Source organism: Capsicum annuum, chromosome 11, assembly GCF_002878395.1.
Source record: "Capsicum annuum cultivar UCD-10X-F1 chromosome 11, UCD10Xv1.1, whole genome shotgun sequence".
NCBI classification, from domain to species: domain Eukaryota; kingdom Viridiplantae; phylum Streptophyta; class Magnoliopsida; order Solanales; family Solanaceae; genus Capsicum; species Capsicum annuum.
Window position 1 is genome coordinate 12,578,466 of NC_061121.1, and position 22,869 is coordinate 12,601,334.

At 37.6% G+C, this 22,869-nt stretch overlaps 4 protein-coding genes across 6 annotated transcripts; 2 read left to right on the forward strand and 2 right to left on the reverse strand.

Moving 5' to 3' along the window:
• The first annotated feature begins 4,658 nt into the window (after nucleotides 1-4,658).
• Nucleotides 4,659-8,390, forward strand: LOC107847438 (cytochrome b5). The gene is made up of 3 exons (XM_016691673.2): nucleotides 4,659-5,167; nucleotides 7,732-7,798; nucleotides 7,936-8,390. Exons 1-3 carry the CDS (start codon nucleotides 5,081-5,083, stop codon nucleotides 8,181-8,183), a joined length of 402 nt encoding a protein of 133 aa, XP_016547159.1. The 5' UTR covers nucleotides 4,659-5,080; the 3' UTR covers nucleotides 8,184-8,390.
• A 98-nt stretch (nucleotides 8,391-8,488) lies between these two features.
• Nucleotides 8,489-11,488, reverse strand: LOC107847437 (folate synthesis bifunctional protein, mitochondrial). Its single transcript, XM_016691672.2, has 2 exons — nucleotides 11,183-11,488; nucleotides 8,489-10,109 (listed from the first exon to the last, which is right to left on the reverse strand). The coding sequence occupies exons 1-2, from the start codon at nucleotides 11,247-11,249 to the stop codon at nucleotides 8,644-8,646; spliced, it is 1,533 nt and encodes a 510-aa protein (XP_016547158.1). The 5' UTR covers nucleotides 11,250-11,488; the 3' UTR covers nucleotides 8,489-8,643.
• Nucleotides 11,489-11,950: 462 nt separating this feature from the next.
• On the forward strand, nucleotides 11,951-17,083 carry LOC107847436 (fructokinase-like 2, chloroplastic). Its single transcript, XM_016691670.2, has 5 exons — nucleotides 11,951-12,342; nucleotides 13,740-14,317; nucleotides 14,435-15,069; nucleotides 15,308-15,779; nucleotides 16,567-17,083. Exons 1-5 carry the CDS (start codon nucleotides 12,302-12,304, stop codon nucleotides 16,791-16,793), a joined length of 1,953 nt encoding a protein of 650 aa, XP_016547156.1. The 5' UTR covers nucleotides 11,951-12,301; the 3' UTR covers nucleotides 16,794-17,083.
• Nucleotides 17,084-18,327: 1,244 nt separating this feature from the next.
• LOC107847434 (probable 6-phosphogluconolactonase 1) lies at nucleotides 18,328-22,309 on the reverse strand. Of its 3 annotated transcripts, none has more exons than XM_016691669.2 (4): nucleotides 22,218-22,309; nucleotides 20,732-20,938; nucleotides 20,505-20,640; nucleotides 18,328-19,090 (listed from the first exon to the last, which is right to left on the reverse strand). In XM_016691669.2, exons 2-4 carry the CDS (start codon nucleotides 20,902-20,904, stop codon nucleotides 18,599-18,601), a joined length of 801 nt encoding a protein of 266 aa, XP_016547155.1. In that variant the 5' UTR covers nucleotides 20,905-20,938; nucleotides 22,218-22,309; the 3' UTR covers nucleotides 18,328-18,598. The 3 variants fall into 3 exon arrangements, with proteins under 3 accessions (XP_016547155.1, XP_016547153.1, XP_016547154.1); XM_016691667.2 differs by lacking the exon at nucleotides 22,218-22,309 and adding an exon at nucleotides 21,994-22,177; XM_016691668.2 differs by lacking the exon at nucleotides 22,218-22,309 and adding an exon at nucleotides 21,941-22,032.
• Nucleotides 22,310-22,869: the final 560 nt, after the last annotated feature.

Below are 22,869 nucleotides of genomic sequence, written 5' to 3' on the forward strand. Positions count from 1 at the left end.
ACAGTTATTGGTGGTATATTTTCTGGTGAATGGGAGGAGACTCCTAAATGTTGGGTTTGAAAAATCGCATCTAAGAAGACAGTGTCCATTTTTCTTCGTCGCAATGGTTCATACGCCGATATGGTTAAAAGCGTAATGGAGAGCGGTGAATTAAGTTGTGATCAAAGCGATGTGGTAATTAGTTACTTGATGAACGGGAGGGGAAAAATCTATCCAACGTTCATAAAGAATGATAGACACGTAGAATTATACATGTTTTCTTCAGACCTATATTGCGGGTTAAAGTTGTTGGAAGGTCCCGAAAAAAAGCTTCCATATCAGCCCCACCCCCCACCCCCACCCCCGACAGTGAATGATACGTCAACGAAATACGATTGCATGGGTGGTGATGAATAGGATAATAGTAAAGATTATGAATAAGAGGAGTGTGGGGGAGGTAAGGACAGGAAGTTTGAACCACAAGGAAGCCACTCTTTATCGGACAACACCAATCTTTTTGTAGGACAAACATTCAAGGATAAGAAAACATTGAATCTTTTGTTGAAGAAGGCATCGATGAAAATGTCTTTTAATTACATAACGATGAAGAGTTGTAAGAAATAATTGAGGGTGAGGTGCGTAGATCCTACTTGCCGGTGTATGGTGCGCGCATGTGTGATCGGAGAATCGGGTTGGTTTTATATCCACAAGTACGTGGCAGAGCATAGTTGTGGCATTGATCATGTCACGGGAAAGCATAAGAATGTCACTGCGGAGGTTATTACCTCACTTATTTTGAACTTTTTCATCGACAACAATGTTCCAAGCCCGAAAGAGATCTAGAGGATCGTATTTAGGGAACTATATTGTAGGTCGGGCTATTGGATGTGTTGGATGACAGACGTCATTGCGAAGAACATAGTTTGAGGTACACCCGAGCACGGATATGCAGTGTTGTCCGCTTTTTTATATGTTTTCAAAGGCCTCAATCCCGGGTCTATAAATTCCCTCATGGCCGATGAGGAGTCGGGTAGGTTTATTTACTACTTTATGGCGTTTGGGGCCTACATCTGTGGATATGCACACGTGATAAAGGTCATTGCCGTTGATGGCACGCATTTGTCCGGCAAGTACGAGGGGGTGCTGCTTTTCATTGTCGCTTAAGATACGCAGAATCATATCTATCCTTTAGCGTATTATGTGGTGGATAAGGAGAATGATGCGTCGTGGGGCTTCTTCTTTGAGAAGCTTAAGGCCTTTGTCGTCGACGAACCAGAGTTGTGCGTTATCTTCGACAGACACGTAAGTACAACCAACGACCTCACAAGGCATTATCCGTTTGCGCATCATGGTGTTTGTATGAGGCATCTTGGTGAAAATCTCCGAACGAATTACCATTGTGCAGATTTTCCCTATTTGTACTACCATGAGGCTAAGGCGTACATGTTGGAAGAATTTAGTAACTAATTCAATGCCCTTAAAGAAAAATGCCCTGCACAACAGCTTGCCTCGAGCATGACGTTAGATTTGAAAAGTGGAGCCGGGCTCACTTTTCAGGTAATCGATTCAACGTCATAACCACAAACATTGTCGAGTCGCTCAACTCAATATTGCTCAACGAAAGAGAGTATCCAGTGGCGGCCATCTTCAATTCAATTGCATATAGGTTTGGAGAAATATTTAGGAAGAGGTATACGGAGGTGGACAATTCAAGGACACTATTCGTTCCCATAGCCGAGAAGATCTTGAGGGAAAACATGACCGAAGGCGACAAATTATATGTGAACAACATAAACGGAAGCACTAACAAATTCACCGTGCTTGGTTATGGTCCTTCTGCCAAAGTTAATCTATCGAGATGGTCATGTTCTTGCAGAAAGTACGGCTTAGTGAAATTGCCATGCGCTCATGCAATGGCAGCTTTGCGTTTGAAGTACGGGGAAGAATACGACACTAGCATTTACAACTACTCTTCGTCCATATATTCGAAAGAATCATACCTCTTTGCATACTTGAAACCTATTTGTGCAACACCACTGGAGTCGGAGTGGAGTGTGGCGTGGGAGTATCAAGAAATGCAAGTTCTTCCACCCGATTTTGATCCCAAACTCGGGAGGAGGAAGGTGAAACGCGTTAAGGGTGTGTTGGAGCCTTCAAAGCACAAGAAAAGGAACAAGTTCCCCAAGTGCAAAAGGCTGGTACATAAGAAAACAACATGCAACCTTAACGTAGGATAATATGATTGACATTGTATTTTATGTTTTTGGTTTTGTCAAATGCACTGAACAGTATGTAATGTGTATTCTGTTTTCAAAGCCACTGAACTGTAGTCAAATCAACTTTTTTTTGCTGTGCATTATCGATTTCAGTTCATATATTATATACTACGTACTAAATATATTATACACTGAAATAATCGACCAGCCTCGTAATATATAATAAATCAGTGTTTGATCTACAGAGTAAATATTCAATACTTAAATGTATAATAAACCTATCGGGTTGTCTATTTAACAAATCCTTTTCTTCATACACTATTGAATTCAAAATGTTTATGATGCATTGGAAAAGGTGTCATTTTGAGAACTGGCATCCCAAGTTATGAAATCAACTATACACATTACACATCTACTGGACTCAAAATATATAATAGATCGATGCATAGTTTACGGAGTATAGGATAAACTACATAGTATATAATCAACCAATCAGGTAGTCTATTAAAGAAACCTTTTTCCTCATACACTGAATATTTCAATGTAATTATAACACTTCGGGAAACACGACTATTTGAAATGACTCGACTACCACAATCGCCGCGACTTTTCATTTACTATTCCCACACGCCTTCTCCCCTTCCATCAACACGTGTACAACTTCTATTGGTTGATTGTCTCTTGCTCTGGTCTATTTAAAGAGGCCCTTGTCGATTGTAAATCAAATTTCTTAAGAAAAGACTAAGGAGAGAAGAAAATGGCTAGGAGGAGGTACACATTACGGTCAATACACAAAATGACAACCATCAACAACATAAAATTGCTTAGGCTTAGGAGCGACCTGGATTTCCTTTTTCAGGGTCTTGCCGCCGATCAATGGCGGTTGTACAGGGAGCTCCAGCGGATGACCCATTTTCTTCGGGCCATAGCCGAGAGGCTCAACCTGGACCCCCGTGAACCCATCACCCCCCCTTCATCCCCTTAATCTAGTTTAGTTTAGTTTAGTGTAGTTCATTGCTGAATGAAGCTTTCATGGTTGGATTTTGTAAATAAAACTTCCTTTTTGTCTTTTTGTTTGAGATTTTTTCTCAAAAAATTATAAATATAGATGCAATGAACTTTTATCTATCTATAAACAAGTTTGTGTTTTCATGATATTCTATTTATGTATAATGACTTTATATCTTTCGGTCTTTGTTGATGATTCTTCAGTAGTGCTTGTTTAAAGATTTGCAAACACTGTATCGTTAAACGTAAGAAAATATATTGAATATATAATCGACTACTCTAAATACGAATTATATACGCTCAATATGAATATATAATTGACTACGAAATACTGAGTACAGTGCGTTTAAACTCTACTAAAGACTCTTTCATTAAACGTAAGAAAAAAAATACTAAGGTTATAATCGACTAGGTTAAATATGAATTATATACTGATATCTGTGTTGATGATCCAGTGTATTGACATATTATCGATTTAGAATAAGGTCGATTATCGACCTATCATATAGTCTATGCTCAACTTACTGAATATATGAACAACTTAAAATAACGGCAAAAAAGGAGCAATAAAATAAAATAAAATTAAAGTATGTCAATTAACACCATTAAAACATTGTAAAGCAATTTAGATACATCAATTGTGACTCCCAATCACATTTGAAACGTGATCAAGTGTTATCTAAGACACAGTGTAATCGTAGACCATTGAGATGACACAAAAAAGGAGAGAAATAAAATAAATTAAATTAAAATAAAATAAATATTAATCATCCAAGCATTAAAGAATGACTACATATCATGACAACAGATTAGACTTGTGTAAGGACCATAAGGAAGAGTGGTGGTTGACACTTGTGAGTGTTCAATGGACAAGTAGTGTCTGAAAATAAGAAGTCCTTCTCAACAGAGACACTTGTTCTGAGTAATTGGTTGTTACTACCATTGCCTTACCCTATACTCATTTGATCGAGTGTCTAATTATTTTGTACTCTTATATTATAATATTTAGTCACTTTACATTGCGTGAATGATGTTTATTTATTTTATTTCTCCCCTTTTTATCTCACCTTCTTGCATTGAAAGAGGACATTATCAAAATGTACAAAAAAATAAAAATACCTAAATTAACTTTTTTTTTAGAGAAACTGAACAATACAATCGTCAGCTACGCATTGAATACACCTTTAATATGTCTTTTTCTTTGAAAAAACGTATGATTATTAGGAGATGGGGACCATCGAACTTGAAATTTTAGAGAGATGGGGGAGGGGGGACGATGGTGGAGAGACGAAAATCTAAGTTTTTAGGATTAAGAAAATATAGTGCACTATTTTTGTGCATTATTTTAGTATATATAGTGTACAAAATAAGTGCATTATATGAAAAAAGATTGAATATTGCATTGTGCGTATCCACTTTTATATAACTTTGATGTCGTTAGCATTGTGCCGTTATATATGTAGTGTATAAAAATAGTGCACTAAGTTTATTTTGATCACTTTTTATGTCCATAACATAATTATATTTTTCTTTTTATATAGCAATATATTTCGATCGTGGACTCAATTTAACACTTATTAAAACCCACAACCCAAATCATTAAATACAAATGTAAATCGAACCACCCGATAACCACCTCTTTTTTAACACCATCCTACAAATATAAGTTATCTATCCCCATCTAACATCAAATCCTATAATTAGGGATTTACTGGTTAGTTTGACCCGACCCGACCCGACAGTAACCCCTTTCTCAAGGTATCCAGCACAGTATTCAGCATTATTAGGGTTTTAGTAACTCCTTGCAAGATAATTGGGTAATACAAGATTCTTGACAGAAATTTGAAAGCGAAAAATCCACCAAACAGTTGAAAAAAATGCCAACTTTAACAAAGTTATTCACAATGGAAGAAGCTGCTCAGCATAACACTAAGGATGATTGTTGGGTTGTTATTGATGGCAAGGTAGTTTCCATCCCTTTTATCTTCAACTTTTGTTTAATGGGTTGGTTTTTATTTATTTTTTATTTTTTAATGGTGGATAGTTGTGATTGTAGCCCTTTTCTTGATTTTGTTTTTTGATGGTGTTCTGGAAATATATTCTTGTTGTAAATGTGATTGATTAAATATTTGATGATGGGGTTTTGGAATGTGTTGTTATTGTAAATGTGATTGATGTTTGGTTCATCTTGACCTTACCGAGGATATGACCTTAGATAGGAGAGTTTGGAGGTTGCATATTAGGGTAGAAGGTTAGTTGAAGTTGAGTGTTCTCTCACTTTCTTGTGAGATAGGATTGGTGATTATTCTTGGATCTCCCATCTTTTCAGTATTATTAGCGTTATGCTTGTAGTTCCTTAATCTTCAATAGTTTGGAGGTTGCATGTTAGGGTAGAAGGTTAGTTGAAGTTGAGCGTTCTCTCGCTTTCTTGTGAGGTAGGATTGGTGATTATTCTTGGACCTCCCATCTTTTCAGTATTATTAGCACTATGCTTGTAGTTCCTTTATCTTCAATTTCAGCTTTCACCGATGATATGTGCACTGATTATTGCATTATTTCATTTTCTTTATTGTCCTTTCTATTGTTTTTTGTGTAGCGCTTTCCATTTTGATTAGTTTGTATTGTGATTGCTACCATATTTGTTTTCTTTTTTCCAGACGGTTTGGCTGGTACCAGTTAAACTGAGTCTATCAGAAATAGCTTCTACCCACCCTAGACTCCACTTGCCGGATTACACTAGGATGTTGTTGTTATTGTTGTCTCCTAGGTTAGTAGGTAGTTCAACTTATCGAGGATATGACCTTAGGTAGGAGGGTATGGAGCTCACATACTAGGGACATGATCTTAGATAGGAGGGTATGGAATTCACGTATTAAGGTAGAAGGTTAGTAGGTCATTGAACTTTGACTTGCTTTTTAGTGGGTTTAGGCTTGATGGGAGTTTGGGAGCTTCATGTCTGTCGTAGTATTAGTCTTATACATGTATTGTCGTTCTTGTTACCGTAGTATTTTGGTGTTTTTACTGTTTCTTTTCCTTGGATGCTTTGTACTGCTTTACTTATTATTTGACATGTTTTTCTTCACTGTCGTATTCCTTTTTTTGTGAATGTTTTGATTTGTCGTACTTGAGCTAAGGGTCTTTTAGAAACAACCTCTCTACCTCCACGAGGTAGATGTAAGGTCGGCCACTATGCAGGTTTAGATCAATCCACAATATAGAGTCATCGGATTTGCAGGGGGTGTGATCGTCTCTTTATCTAATTTTAGTTTTTTCTTTGTGTTTTTCCAGACAGACACATATTAGTTACTAGGATTTATGATTCTTTTTAAATTGCCCAAAGCTACTTTCAAGTTTTTGTGTTGATTATCTGACTTGATTGCCGTGTTGAAGGTCATTTAGGCTTCTGAATGTTATCATATGTATCTGCTTAGCATTGGGTTAGATTAGCCCTTGTCCGTTGAGTATGTAGTGTATAATGATTGGATAGGCTCGAGTGGCCTCTAATGACCTTGTAACGATTGGTATTTTTGCCTTCAACCAAGTTCCAAACTATTGTGCATTTAAAGAATTTACCCATTGCCCATAGGCTATTCATATTCTTTAGTAAGTTCTTGTATTAACTATCAGAGTAAACTTAACTTGAAACCAAACTCATATTTAACTTCTTGTGGCACAGATAAACCTGAATTATGAATATGCAACTTGCCAGTCATGAACCTCTGAGAATGAAACTGGTTTTGATTTGATATTCATTCTAAACAGGAACCAGGAGGATAAGTTACAACCCTCAAACTTCAAATTAGATGGTAGTTCGGCATCACATACTTTATGCCTTAGCCACAATTTGCTAGAAATAAGATAGTTTTGAAATTACAACACCACTAAGTGTGACTGATGATCTCCGGTGGTCTTTACAAAAGTCTATTTGCAAAGTGATAATTTGTCAATTAATGAAATGGAACACTTTGAGTTGCATCCAAGGGTATGACCTAGTGGTCAATAGAGTGAGTGGAAACCTTGGAGACCATGTTCAAGTCCCGATTCCCAGCAGAGACAAAAAACACTTGTGACGTCTTTTCATCTGCCATAGCCTTGGTGGTAGAGTCACCCGGGGTACTTGTACTGGTGGGAGTTAGTACGTACAGGATGAAATGGTTGAGCTGCGTAAGCTGTCCCCAATACTACCATTACCTTGAACAAAGAAATAAATTGAACAGTGTGACTTTATCTCCTTTGAGGCCGAACTTTTTGTTTGCTCGCTAAGGGCCATAGTCCAACCATATTCTAAGATATATGTACTGCCAGTGGCTGAGAGCAGGCGTGAAAATTATGTTCCTAATTAAGAAGAAAATTTCCTTCTATTGGCTATTTGGGTTAGCAACTTATTGTCTGCGATGTTCTGCTTGTCGTGTAGCTTCGTTAACAAAATGTTGCATTTGAGCTGATATAGATTATGTTTTATTAGTTTACCTGGTTCTCCATTTTGCTGCTTCAGATTCTTAGTTTCTTTGCATGGTGGTGCATGCAGGTTTATGATGTTTCATCTTATTTGGACGAGCATCCAGGGGGAGATGATGTTGTACTTGCTGTTACAGGTACCGATTTATTCACGTTCTTTATCTTAAAATTACTGCAAGCTCAAAATAATAATGAGGAGTCACTTTTGAGTTGTCACTGGAAAAATCTCAACTAAGCCGGAATATGATTTGACTCGTGATGCATTTTCTTGTAGGACAAGATGCCACTGATGAATTTGAAGATGCTGGACACAGCAAAAGTGCGAGAGAACTTATGGAGAAATTCTTCATCGGTGAGCTTGATCCAACATCCACTTCCATCCCAGAACTTGAGATTGTCAAGAAGGCGGGCAAAAATATCCCTAAGAAGGTTATGGCAATTACGAAGCAATATTGGTTCGTTCCAGTAGCAGTTGTTGGCATCTCTGTGGTGATCGGCTTCTTGTACACACGCAAGAAGTAGAATCAGTTCGATAGTCCCTTTTCGATGTTAGTAGTGTTATGAGTCATACACTGAAAAAAATTGTTCATCATATCTTCAGAGGTCCAGGAATTTGGGACATGATTTCTGAGTGCCATTTTTGTTACTATTTGAGATGACAGGAAATTTTTGAACACCAATGATCACAAATAGGCATTTTAATACACAGTTGCTGTCATTTTATATTGATATATGAGTTTTCACTTATAACCTTTTCTTAGGATATATTATAATGCACTCAGAAGGAGCAAATGATTCAAGAAGCTGGCTAACTTTTTGAGAAAAAATGGCCACTCACAAAACTCTGGTTCTTTCTGGTATATATCATTTCAGGTTAGAGTTCTTTTACAAAGATGAAAATCTCAGAGCAATAGAGGTTTACAATGAGAAAGGAATGAGCCAAAAGAAAAAAAAAAACGTCGCTCGTGTCCAACTGTTTGATCTAAGTATTCTGTTTTCTTTCCAGTAACGCATCACACAGACGAAGGGCGTCTGCATTATATTGAACATTATGTACTCTTATAATATTGGCGCCATTCAACATCCCTGCGGTTACAGCAGCAACAGTTGCTGGATCTCGTTCACTTGCAGCAGCACGACAACAGACATCGCCTAGGAACCTCTTTCTTGATGGTCCAATCAATAAAGGGGCATGAGACAACGCGTAACTCCTCCTTGCAATCTCTGTTCGAATGGCTGTCAAACCAGTTAGAATGTCCAAATTATGTTCAGTCTTTTTGGAGAATCCGATTCCAGGGTCAAGTATTAACCTCCAAGCAGGAATACCGGCTAACTCTGCTTCCTTGAGCCTCTCGTAAAGTTCAAAAGCCACATCTTTACAAACATCGTTGTATTGCAAGTTCTCGGGGTTTTGCATTGAAGATGGATCACCTCTCATATGCATTGCTACGTAGGGTACTCGTAGTGCTGCAACAACATTGTACATGCTGGAATCCAACCGTCCACCAGATACATCGTTTACAAGATGAACACCCTTTCTCACTGCTTCTGAGGCAACTTCCGAATAGAAAGTATCCACGGATAAAAGCTTCCCCTCAATCTCGGGTATCTTTGTGACAGCCTCAATGACAGGAATTAGCCTATCTAGTTCTTCTTCAACTGATATCTTTGTAGCGTTTGGACGTGTGGATTGTGCACCAAAATCAATCATATCTGCACCATCTGAGAGCATTAAACGAACCTGAGAAACTGCTGCTTCTACGGATATATACTTCCCTCCATCGCTAAAACTATCTGGAGTCAAATTAAGAATACCCATAAGGGAGGTTTTCGAAGACCAGTCCCATAGGTGGTTTCCTACTGGCAATACCCTTTTCATCCCATTTCTCCCGACGAGAGACTCACCTCCTAGTTTCTCCCACAACTCGAAAAGATTGCTTGAATGTTTTGAAAACGAATGCCAACGTGCAACTGTATCACTATCTATGTCTGAACCGAGTAGATCAATCAAAGGTGCCACCACAAATGGTCTCTCCCAGATTCTTTCATGTGGAACATCTAGTATCTCAGAATGAATCTTGAACTTCCCGTAAAACAAAATATCCAAGTCAATAGGTCTAGGACCATATCGAATCCCAGTTGTACGACCCATGTCCTTCTCAATCTTCTTGAGCACGGACAACAACTCATGAGGCCCTAGTTTCGTGACACCTCTAACAGCAGAATTCAAAAACTGAGGCTGATCAGTTACATAAGCAGGCGCTGTCTCGTATAAGCAAGCATGCCTGGTAATCTGTATACCTGATTGCTTCATTAGGTGCAGTGCTTCGTCAAAATTATGAAGTCTATTTCCCACATTACTTCCCAAAGCAATAATAACTTCCTGCTCGGGGGAATGAACTTCCACTACACAGTCCGGGGACGAATGGATAGAGCAAATGCTCCGTGCTGCAAACAACATCGAAAAAGAATATCTATTAATCAATCGATCAATCACTCTGTGTCTACACCTTAATCATAAGACTTATTGAGCATCAGCTCTATGAATCCTCCACGTACATTATGTGCTACAGCCAAACCTCTCTATAACGGCATCATCAACAACAAACTCATTGTAGTCCCAAAAAGTGCGGTTGGGAGAGGGTAGAGTATACCCCACACCTTACCCCTACCGCAGAGGCAGAGAGGCTGCTCTCTACAACAGCATCTTTTGTCTAAATATTTGTTGGCTGCTATAGTGAAGTGCTGTTATAGAGAACATATAACAGAACACAACATGAAAAATTCGGTTCCAAAAAAAGCTTGGTCGTTATAGTGAAATGTCGTTATAGATAAATGACTGTTATAGAGAGTATGGCTATATTAAGGTCCATTTTATCTCAAATTTTAAGATTCAAAAAGAAAAATTTAGAGAAGGGCTTCTACATCCATCAAGATTCAACAAAACCCCTCAATCAAATGGTGAAATGAGAAGCTTAAACCCATCAGAACAGCCAAAAGCTCAACAAGTAACTTCAGACATTATCCAAAGTAAAATCAGAAACATGACTTTGTAAATTCTTTAAAAGAGTTAACAGTCAAAAATACGCCTAAAGTATCCTTTTCTTGAGCATCATACCCTATGTTGCTCGGACTCTTCAAAAATGTTGACGGGTGCTTGTCGAATCCTCCCAAAATAGTGTATTTTTGAAGGATCCGACACGGCTGCGGCAACATTTTGGATAGTCTGAGCAACTTAGGTCATACCTGAACTATGTGTGCGAGTTTCCTAACTCAACTATCACCAACTATTTATCAAAACATACCTCGACTATCAATTATTCACTTTTCCTACCTGAACGATGGCGATATTTTACTTTTTGTACTAAATAGTATTCCATTAATGCCATTAATTGCACATACCAATTACATCAGAATCATATAAAGATTGTAACTTTATTACTGACAGAGCATATAAAGATAGATAAAACTCATAAGGGTAAAAGAGGCCCAAAAAAAAAAGTGAAAAGAAGTTCATATACCATTACAAGATTTGTTGGATGTTTTGAATCCAAATTTATTGGGCAGCAAGCGCCTGAATATATTCATTCTCAATAGTGATAACACAAAATCAATGATGTTAATGGCTCCCTAATGTTTCAAGATTCATAGAAATGCAAGAAATCTACAGGATTTTCATTCTATAAACATGAAATATACACAAAAAGCAAAGCCCAAAACATACCTAGTGGCAATATATTAAATTTTAATACACACTAGGGACATTTTAGTCATCAAGAAAGTTGTCTTTAGGTATATGGATAATTAATTTATTCTACTAAAACTGTTGTTTGTCTATATGCTTTCATTTTTAATCCATATAAAAAAGATATCTCTTTATATTTTAGTAACTCTTTAATTTCTATCATTTTTTATAACCATAGTCCATAATATACAAATCAGATTTTATTCATCTCCACTAAATTCATGAGCTATTTACCATCTTCAATCAACAACAAATATCATGCAAATCTATTCACCAAATCTAAAACAGACGAAAAGAATTACCTATTCATTTTTGTCTGTATTAAGATTTGAACACAAAAATGTAGATTCTTGATCCATTTCATTTATCACTAGATCACATTATTAGTTTCTATTTTATATATAATATATTTAAGATCAGAACACTTTGATTCATTAAATATATCTATAATTTTAAAATACAATATTTCAAAGTTTTACTATTTACTTTGTTAAATTTCATGCCTAATTAAAATTAGATAAGTAAGTTACTAAAATTTTGGTGCATTGGATGTGGTGCACTGAATAGGTGTTCCTCTCTTAATTAGAGCTGTTAGGTTCAAGTCCCGATTGAAAAAATTATCGGTAGAGAATACTTCCCTAAATAGGCCCTTTGCGGTGCAAATATAGATTAGTTAAGCTCTAACGTGAGTCACACACCAAATGTGAAATTAAAAAGAAAAAACAGTAAAAAAGAAAAGAAAAGAAATATTTTTTTTGTTCCCTGAAAAACCCAAATCCCAAAACCCCTCCTCATCCAGTTCTTTTTGAGTGACCTTCTTCACCTTTGAAGGTCTAAAACCCCAAGTCCCCATTATTGGGTTGTAAAGATTGTTACTTTAACCTTCTTTGTTACTATGGCTGCTCTTTCTTTCAGCTTCTTTTCTACACTTCCCAGGTTCTTTCCTCAATTCTTTAGTTTTTTTTTTTGCTCATATATATATATATATATATATATTTGTGTGTGTGTTTTCTGGTTTACTTGTGAAAAAATTATGATACCAGAAACAGACAAATAGGATAGTAGTTCTAAAGTTGTCACCTTTACAATTGTTTTATGTGTGGATAACTGTTCTGTTGTGCTGAAATTTGGAAATGAAGTTGAATTTCTGTGTCCATGCTTTCATATAGTTCTCCATTAGTTTGAGGCAAGTAGAATTTATTTCATTTTCTATGTGCTTTTCTAAAAAGGGCGCGCGGTGTGTGGGGAAGGGCCGGACCACGAGGGTCTATTGTACGCAATCTTAGTATGCAATTTGGCAAGAGGCTGTTTCCACAGCTCGAACGTGTGACGACAACTTTACCTGTTACGCTAGGGGTTCCCTTCAATTATTTATATGATACTTGTTATTTGTATTTGTGATTTAAATGGAGTAACATGGTCGGTGAGGATTCATGTAGCCAACTCCGACTTGTTTGGAACTGAGAGGTAGTAGTAGTTTTTGTTGTTCTATATGCTTTTGATGAGTGCACAGAGGGAAAGTGTTGGTTTTACTGCTAGAGTTGCTCTTTTGATGACTTTGAGGGAACTAGCCAAGTGCACGGCGGGAGCCCTTTTTATTAGTGCATAATTGGAGTTCATGTGGAGAAAAACCATTAACGTATGGAGAACCAGAACACAATCAGTGTCTTTAAAGTTGCAATTTTTAAATGTGTAATCAGTCAGTATGCGGAGGGTCTATCAGAAACAACCTCTCTAGTAGCTTATCTTGAAGCAGCATTCCGTATAAGTAGAGGATGAGACCCTTGCTTGTTTATCCCGGTGAGGGTTTATGAATCGCTAAAACGAGCCTTTCTAACCGCATACTTGATAAGGTAGGGGTAAGGTCTGCATACAATCTACCCTCCTCAGATCCCAATTGTTGGATTATACTGGGTATGTTGTAGTCGGTATGCAGAGAGGGTGTTTGTCGTTATTGTTATGTGGGTATTTAAAAGATTCAATATCTTTGCTTTTCGCCAGGGAGTCCAAGGGGAGCCTTGGAGTAACTGGTAAAGTTGTTGCCATGTGATCAAGAGGTCACAGGTTCAAGCCTTGGAAACAACTCCTTGCAGAAATGTAAGGTGAGACTGCGTACAATAGATCCTTGTGATCGGGCCCTTCCTCGAACCTGCACATAGTGGGAGCTTAGTGCACTAGGCTGCCCTTTTAATGTCTTTGCGCTTCACCGTGTGTCTTAAAGAGTTTCTGATCTCAAACATGAAGGAAATTTGAAGGATAATTGCTTCTGAAACTAAAATATGCTTCAAACAGGAAGAGGAAAAACTAAGATTCTATCGTTCTCTAATATGCAGGCAGCATCTGCATTGGAACTTCTACCCAAATATGAAAGTAATGCAACTTCAAGATCTTAAACTACAAAATAAATGGGTTCTTATGGCAGTCTCTAAAGAAGGAACTCCAGAGGGTATAACTGAGGAGTTATCTGAGACAGAGGTGGTTAGTGCTCGGAAAAAGACTGGCAGGACATCAAAACGAGCTCCAGTTTCGTCTAGACGAAAGAAAGTAGTTGAGACTTCGGATGATGATCGTGTGAATGATGAGGAAGCCAAAAATACGTTAGGGTCAGTTGAAGCACCCAAAAAAACCAGGGGACGAACCCGAAAGAAAAAAGAAACAGTGGAGAGTTCGTTTGGTGATTCCATATCTGATGTGGAGGGTAACGTCACTGATGAAGAAGGTGTAATAGAACCAGAATCAAGTGGGAAACCAAAGAAAACTCGACGAACCCGGAACAAAAAAGAGACATTGCTGAGCTTATTTGAGGTTTCCATGTCAGATGTTGAAGGCAATGTGACAGATGAGGAAGCCTTACCAACTTCAGGGTCAAGTGAAGAACCCTTAGAAAAACGAAAACGAACTTCAAAGAAAGGTAAAATCTCTTTATCAAAGACTTCCAAACTTCCTCATCATTTAGATCTTTTGCTCTCTTTAAATTTGGTAAGTTTAGAAGTTTAAATTGCAAATCTCTCTGTGCATAATTTTGCAGCTGCTTCTAGCTCTAGTAGCCTGGAGAAAGAACCAACTCAAAAAGTCACAAGGCGGAGGAGAAAGAAGGTTAATACTTTAGAGGATGAAGGTAGCCAGACAGAACTTAGTGATGTTGAGGAAGAGCTACATGTTGCAAATGTTGATGCCAATAGTTATGAAGAATTGGACGTCGATAAAGATGATGGAGAGGATATTAGCTTCACATATGGATGGCCACCCCTTGTGTGTTGCTTTGGCGCAGCACAGCATGCATTTGTTCCTTCAGGGAGGCCAGCCAATAGACTTGTAGACCATGAATGGCATGAAAGAATGAAAGATGCGATGTGGGATCCTGAAAAATTTATCAGGGCTCCAGGGGGATGTTCAAGTAATGTTGCTGTGGCTCTTGCGAGCTTGGGTGGCAAAGTTGCCTTCATGGGGAAACTTGGTGATGACGATTTCGGTCAGTCCTTGGTATATTTTATGAACATTAATAAAGTTCAAACACGATCAGTTCGCCTTGACAGTAAAAAAGCAACTGCCATTACACATATGAAAATAGGTAAGAGGGGGGGCTTGAGGATGACTACCACCAAACCATGTGCTGAGGATTCTTTATTGAAGTCTGAGATCAATATAGATGTCCTTAAGGAGGTGAGAATCCGAAAGAACATAGTTTTATTTGGAAATCTGAAAGGATTAATGTTCTAGTTTTCCTTTTCGTTGTGAAAGTTCCCTGACAGTTTTTTAAGGAGTTATGAATATGGAAGTCATTATTAATGCATAATCTACTGGGATTATAAAAATCTAATGTTACTTTATTTATTTGAATTCATTTTGTATGTTCTGTTAGTGCTGAAGTTGTTTCCCTTCATTCTAATTTGTCATACAGGCAAAAATGTTTTACTTCAATACATTCTCATTGCTTGACCCAAATATGAGATTAACCACATTACGAGCAACAGAGATCTCAAAGAAGCTCGGAGGGGTTGTCTTTTATGATTTAAACCTCCCATCCCCACTATGGGAATCAGGTGAAAAAGCCAAGGCATTCGTGCAACAAGCATGGAATCTTGCAGATATCATAGAGGTCACGAAACAGGAGTTAGAGTTTCTATGTGGAATAGAACCATCCGAGAGGTTCGACACCAAGGATAATGACAGGTCTAAGTTCACTCACTATCCATCGGAAGTAATTGCTCCACTTTGGCATGAAAATCTAAAGATTTTGTTCGTGACAAATGGGACTTCTAAGATTCATTATTACACCAAGGAGCATAATGGTTCTGTGCTAGGTTTGGAAGATGTGCCTCTAAGCCCTTATACTTCTGATATGTCTGCATCTGGAGATGGCATTATTGCAGGTAAAAGAATGACCACCTTGTGTATATTCATAACTCCTTTAAAAGCTTGCTCATTAGAGACGGTGGAGTCTGCTATCTGATGCTTTTGTGGCTTTTGACTAATGCATGTAATATTTATACCAATTGGTAACTTGACATCGTTGCCATGTATATTGAGATATATTTACTTAACTTTGGATCAACAGATAGCAGTAAGGTAACAACTAAACATTGATTGAAGTCATGTCACTTCTGGACACGTGGTGTTTTCCATCTGAGTTTTGGCAGGCGAACGGATATCTTTAGCTATTTAATTAGTTTCTCACTATTTCTACTCAAATGTTACTTACAAAAAATATATACAGAGAAATCTTCCTGCAGTGAACACAATATGTATATTTTCATTGGTAATGAAACGAATATTGTCCAACTTGTGGCAGGATAATGATTGGAAAGTTTTCATTTGCTAAATGATGTCTTTATGCGATTACATCTAGTGAATTTGAGAGAGAAAAATTGTAATGGGAAAACCAGTAGACAAAATCAGCCGTAGTTTGGACTGAACAATGTGTTGCGTTGGTGATGTTATACTTGTATCCTCTGCTATATCGAATTTTGCTTTGGACGGGCACAAGTGTAAGACTTGGAGACCTAGGTTTATCTTGGTTCTTGATGTACTTCCTTATGATGCTAGACATTTGTTGTATCTCTACCTGCTAGATTGGTTTGTTTCTTCTGAAGAACAAATTATTATGTTACTCGTGTTACAGGGTCTGTCAACTTAATTTCTCTTAAAACTTTTGTTCAGGTATCATTAGAATGCTTACAGTTCAGCCTCATCTCATGACCGATAAAGGGTACCTGGAACGAACTTTAAAGTATGCTATTAGCTGTGGTGTAGTAGATCAGTGGCTACAGGTGAGGCGATTAGGGTATCCTCCTAAAGAAGGGATGGAAGATGACGTGGTACCGGACGACCATGGTATAAAGTCGGTAACCGAAAGGGAATACAGAACACTGGTGCCTGTAAGTTGATGGTGTATATGCTTGTAGTCCATTATGCTTATGTTGACATGAAATGCCAGATTCCCCATTTCCCCAGGAAAGTTGAAAGTCTTGGTGTTGGAAATGATTCTTTCTGGCATCACTGTGATTGTAGCTGTAACTGCTTGTACACGATTTTTTCGAGTTTTGGTACAACGTAGTATCGGAGAAACCATACTGAGGGAAAAACGACATCACTAATCCTATTCTCCCGAGGCTTTCTTATGTAACATTTGTACTTTTTTTTGACATATTGGAGAAATTTAGATTATTTACCAGCATAAAATGCATTGCATTTGTTGTGTATCATACACCAATATCATATCATCTCTTCTTTGTTATTTCTGAATGCACTTCTCAATGTTGCTCGGACTCTTCAAAAATGTTATCGGGTGCGTGTCGGATCCTTCAAAAGTAACCAAAAGTAGTACATTTTTAGAGGATCCGACACGGGTACGGCAACATTTTTGGAGAGTCCGAGCAACTTATGTTAGAGCTTGAGCCCTTCTTTTACCCTCCAGTGTCTGGAACCTGCTAGATCGACGACTATGTATTCAGGACGTAGAAAGCCCAGTATGGGGATTCTGTCAAAGATGTTTTTAGAGAGTCCGAGCAACTTATGTTAGAGCTTGAGCCCTTCTTTTACCCTCCAGTGTCTGGAACCTGCTAGACCGACGACTACGTATTCAGGACGTACAAAGCCCAGTATGGGGATTCTACGCTCCCTGTCAAAGATGACTCCACTTTCAAAGTTTACCATTCCACCACAACCAAGGTTTGGCAGTTCCTCTGAAGAATTAATTTTTTGTTGAATAAAGCTGAAAACAGGTTGCAGATTTCAAAATTTTTGTTTCTGGTGTGGTCTAACACTGAACATCTAAACCTCAGAGGCATCAACATTCCTTGGATATTATTCACTTATATTGGAACCCCAATTATGTATAATATCATTAAACATGTATGTGGCAATTAACTCTATGTATCAAAGCTTTACATTCAAGAATACTATTTAGGAAGAGTTTTTATGCTATAATCTGAAATTGCCAGATTACAACTCTTAAACCTCTTGCAGCAGTATAGATGATAACTCAACAGTCCTCTTGTTCAGTGTAATCAAAAGCAAAAAAACACAAAAATGCTCCAAGATCCATTAGGACACTAAGCGCAAAGTGCAATTAAAGCGTGGGCTTTTTGACAAATATGATGAACGAAATTAAGAAAACTATGATAAAATGAAATATCAACTGTTTAGTGTCTTAGAGGCCCATTGGAAAGGGAAACTATGCCTTAGAACCTTGATGATGACACTTACGCGCACATTAAATGATGCAAAGTGCTCCACATACTGTTTGAGCCTCACTTCAGGACTTAAACTGTTTGAGCCTCACTTCAGGACTTAAACTGTTTGAGCCTCACTTCAGGACTTAAACGCGTCTTTGACAACACTGCTCTTGTTGCACATAATGTAAATTGCTAAAGTTGACCAATGGTTTTTGCCAGAATTTTACAAAGAAACTAAGCAAAGTTTAGAAAGGAAGGATCCAATTTTATTGCCATCTTCCCCAACAAACACACTTCTCAAACCCCACCTCAGAAGAGAGGACTGCAGGTGGAAGATTTTACCTATTCCAACAGAACAAGAAGTTCCATATTTTCTTCTCAAACAAGAAAGGGTGTCAAAAATTTGCAAAAAAAAAAAGGGAAGATCAAAAGAGAAAACTTGATGAAAGATGAGAATGAACTAAGTTGCATATGCTTTTGCTACATACACCATCATACATTTTGAAAGCCTGGCCCTACTCGGAAAATTTTGCGCCGTCAAGTTTTGAGGCAGCTGCCTTGTCCAGAAACCAAACCAAATTCCCTTTAGTTGGCTGGACCATTTTTGCAGGCAGCGTCGGGCAGTCAGGTCCAACATCATCAATTGCTGAATGAACAGCCTCTGCTTTGCTGTTTCCAGTAACAACTATAGCCACATTGGACGCGGAGTTGATAACTGGCAAAGTAAAAGTAATCCTCTCCGGAGGGGGCTTGGGTGAGTCGGTGAGAAACATTACCCACTCTTCTTTCTCATCAAGTACGGAGTGATTAGGGAAAAGAGATGCAACATGCCCATCTGGTCCCATTCCCAAAAGGATGAGATCAAACTTGGGGCAGTCACTAATGTCAGAAACGCTGATTACACGAGTCCTCACGAGCTGTCTAATGACAAACTCATAGTCTTCTGCAGCTTTCTCTGCTGAGACTGTGTCGTTAATGGAATGTACATGGCTTGGAACGATAGGCACCTGATACATAAAAACACAATATAGATGAGATAAATAGGCACCAGACTTTGAGCACCTTTGTCCTAGTTATAGGGAGATAAATGAAAAAACTGGCATTTCTATCTACTAAGATGGTACAATCGTATTACTGGTAATCGAGAGGCTATCTAGAAGGAAAAATTTAGGAACCGAAGTACCAGTTCTCCTCCCACATAGAGGAGTTAACCTCAAAGTTATACCTATTGATTTCATACTAGAAGAACATCCATTACCCGCAATACTAGGAGAAACACAAGAACAAAACAAAAAACCAGTGAAGAGACGGAGTGCAATTGTCAAAACAAGGACCTTATCATTAGTGGCGGTTCTAATGCCAACCCATTGGTTAAAGAAGATATTTAAGTCGATTTGCAGAAAACTGTTGGATAAATATGATTTCAAAATACTGACTCTGGCGGAAACAGAAAGAACCAGACTGTTCGTCTCTTTCTCATTGGAGATCTTAAACAATTATCGCCTTATCGAGTAAGGTTTCAATGAATATAAAAGAGCTATGAAAAATATAACTTGCAGACGAAAGCATGACAGATCTGCCAAACATCAGTAAGCTTGACGAGGATGTCAAGACACACAAGGCACCATGGCCACCATGCTTACAGACTTACAGTGAATGTTTGCCTGAGCAACTACAGCGAATAATACTGAAGAAATTACCCAAAATTCATTATGTCAATCTTTATCCACGAAACAATCAGCACTAGTCACACTTAGTAACTGCAGAGAAATGTTGCTTGTACTGCCGATAAGTTTTAAATCAATCTCTTCAAGCCAACAGCCAAGTAGATGGTCCTAGTATGACCTCAAGTTAGTATTTCAACCACTTCGGGATCCTAAAAACCCATAGTGAGCGACTAAAATTGAACATTGTAAAGAACTAAAGCCAACATAAAATTATCTTGTATGACGGACAGTTCACTACACTCACTGTGAATCAGCCTTATAAGCATCCTCAGTTGGCCGATGAGCTTAGTTCAAAGGGATAGCTACAGACCCGCAAACACAGGCACTTAAACCGTACATCTGTAGATATCACGGTCTCTAAGCATCAACACATTAAAAAAGCATAATTTTTTGAACCTCCATATTACTTGCCCTCGGAGGAAAAAAGAAGAGAGGAAAAAGTCCATAGACTCTTTGGAATTAATTAATCACGGATATCTACCACTTTCAACCCCCCTAAAGGTGCATGTCATCAAGGATCAGAATGCAAAATAGGGAGAGCCATCGTTACAACTAAGATTCGTATCAATAATCCCATTAATGGTGTGCATTAACATAAACACGGCAGTAAGAAGCGACAATACAAAAGAGTGTAAACTATAAAAACGAGGGCTAGATCAACAGCATGCAAGAAGATCAGGTAAAAGTTATCTACCTTAGACAAAAGTCCATCCTTGGCAAGCTTGTAATTACTGTCAGCATGATTTTTCGCCACCACACGTTCATCCACCCAAAAGATGTACCACTTAGCCCAATCAACAGTTTTGCTATAAGGAGCTTCACATAGTTTTCTGCTTCCCCCAGAATTTCAAACCAATTCACTACCTTATAGATAAGGGAAACAAAAACATTTGAACAGGAAAATACAACGCACTTACATACCCCATCAAGCTGATGAGGGAGCCACCAGATAAAGCAATAGCAAATACTCCCCTCTCCTTCACAGAAGCCTCCGATAATTCTGCGATGTAATCTGCCAAATCGGTGTGGAGTTCGTCCAAATATTCATAAATCCTCACCTCTCTTCCATCTTTATTAGCCCCAGAAAGAGCCATCCTTCTTTAGAGGATGTTAGCTAACACTGCTCTACTGCACAAATCATAACATAGCAAAGCAACAAATCAACAACAATTTGGGACCATAATTCTGTTTGATTTACCTCAAAGAAAAACAAAACAAGTCCACAATGCTCATTTAGCATGAAACAAAAAATAGATTCTCCAATTGCACAATCTGAAGAAAAGTTAAGGAGCAAAATTATGCCTTCCTTTTGGTTAAACAACAACAACATATCCAGTGTAGTCCCACAAGTCAAGTGGGGTCACATTAGGAGGTAGAGAGGTTATTTCCTGTAGACCCTCGGATCACGAAAAAGCATATCAAAGCAGATCGAAAAAGAAATAACTAAACTGAAAAGATCATTTCAAAATACAAAGCTTTCTGAACAGTAACTACAACCAAATGAGAATTCAGAAACTGCACCACATGTACTCCCCATAGTTCAAGAAAATAGCTGATCTTTGACATTGGCACCCCCACCCCCCCACCCCCACCCCCTCTTCTCACTACACCAACAACAACATACCCAATATAATTCCACAAAGTGGAGTACGGAAGGATAGAGTGTACGCGGACCTCACCCCTACCAAGCCCCTCCCCCTCCCCTCTATGCCCACACCAAAAGAGAAAGAACAAGCAAAACCAGTAGTTAAATTCAGGAATTCTTACAAACTGAAAAATCAAGAACACATAACACTAACCAATTCAAAGTTTATAATTCTTGAAACACAAATTCAAACAATCTAATGCATGATCACTTCACAAACATCAAAAAGGGGGTAAGAAAAAGACAAAAAGTAATGAACTTGATCAACAGAAAGATCAACAACACTCCATATCATTAAATCAAGAACATGCACATGAAGAAAAGCTGAAACAAACAACATCAAAAAACTCATCATCCACTTCAATTAATAATCTTGAATTTCAAAAAAAAAAAAAAAAACATATAGTAAACACCAAGAATGTCAAAAATACAACCCCAAAAGGAAAAAATAAAATAAATCAATTCTTGGATCATCATTAACATACAATATAATATTTCTGCAATAAGAAGAAACATAGAAAGATGGGTTGTTACTTACAAAGGAGAAAGAAAGGGAAATAAATTGAAGAGGTGAGAAGAAGAGAAGATGTGTATCAGCAGTTTCTATTAACATATATATATAAAGACAACACATACACACACAATAAATGTATATATATAAACATCACAGTCCAAAAAAATAAATAATTAAAAACTAATCTTGAAACATTTTTTTACTGAATAACAACATGAATTTTGCTACGATGAATATAGCAACTTTACCTTCTGGGGACCACAAAGTATACGGTACAGCTTCTTCCTTAATTAAAAATTTCAACTTTAAGTTCTTAAAATAAAATAAAAACATTGAAGTTTTGTTGGATAAACGAACTTAAATTAGTCGAGCTTTAATATAACGATGGTACTCTTCTGTTAATCAGTTATTTCAATCTGACGCTTAAATATTGAAAATTTTTAGACAACGTAAATTTTAATTAATCGAGTTTCGATATGAATTATAACAGCCCTCTCTTAAACAAAGGTCTTGATTTCGAAGTCTAGATATTATAACTTCTACCTAAGACGAATTCTAATTAGTACTCCAGTATATTCCTATAAAAATGGCGTCCGAAAAAGATAAGAGTATACATAGTTCATACCTCTACAGATCTTCGACTCGAGACAAGAATAATTAAGAAAAGGATGTAACAAAGTACGAAAAATAATAGGTACTACGAAAACAATACATAGCAACAGAAATAAGACCACCACAAAATAGTATTATAATCGATCTACTCAACACTTTGATCCAAGCGCATCACCAAAACTTCAAAAACAAAAAACTATAATTATAACCAAAAGTAGAGCCAGGATTTTTGTCGAGGGATTCAAAATTTGAAGAAAAACTAATCAAAGAGGGTTTTAATCATGTATT

Coding starts and splice junctions, on each gene's coding strand:
- LOC107847438 (XM_016691673.2), top strand. CDS start 5,081: ATGCCAACTTTAACAAAGTTATTCACAATGGAAGAAGCTGCTCAGCAT. Junction 5,168..7,731: donor GGGTTGTTATTGATGGCAAG/GTAGTTTCCATC, acceptor TGGTGCATGCAG/GTTTATGATGTTTCATCTTA. Junction 7,799..7,935: donor TGTTGTACTTGCTGTTACAG/GTACCGATTTAT, acceptor ATTTTCTTGTAG/GACAAGATGCCACTGATGAA.
- LOC107847437 (XM_016691672.2), bottom strand. CDS start 11,249: ATGAATATATTCAGGCGCTTGCTGCCCAATAAATTTGGATTCAAAACA. Junction 10,110..11,182: donor ATCCAACAAATCTTGTAATG/GTATATGAACTT, acceptor TGTTGTTTGCAG/CACGGAGCATTTGCTCTATC.
- LOC107847436 (XM_016691670.2), top strand. CDS start 12,302: ATGGCTGCTCTTTCTTTCAGCTTCTTTTCTACACTTCCCAG. Junction 12,343..13,739: donor TTCTTTTCTACACTTCCCAG/GTTCTTTCCTCA, acceptor TCTAATATGCAG/GCAGCATCTGCATTGGAACT. Junction 14,318..14,434: donor AAAACGAACTTCAAAGAAAG/GTAAAATCTCTT, acceptor ATAATTTTGCAG/CTGCTTCTAGCTCTAGTAGC.
- LOC107847434 (XM_016691669.2), bottom strand. CDS start 20,904: ATGGCTCTTTCTGGGGCTAATAAAGATGGAAGAGAGGTGAGGATTTAT. Junction 20,641..20,731: donor TCCCTCATCAGCTTGATGGG/GTATGTAAGTGC, acceptor TGGGGGAAGCAG/AAAACTATGTGAAGCTCCTT. Junction 19,091..20,504: donor AGGATGGACTTTTGTCTAAG/GTAGATAACTTT, acceptor TTTATGTATCAG/GTGCCTATCGTTCCAAGCCA.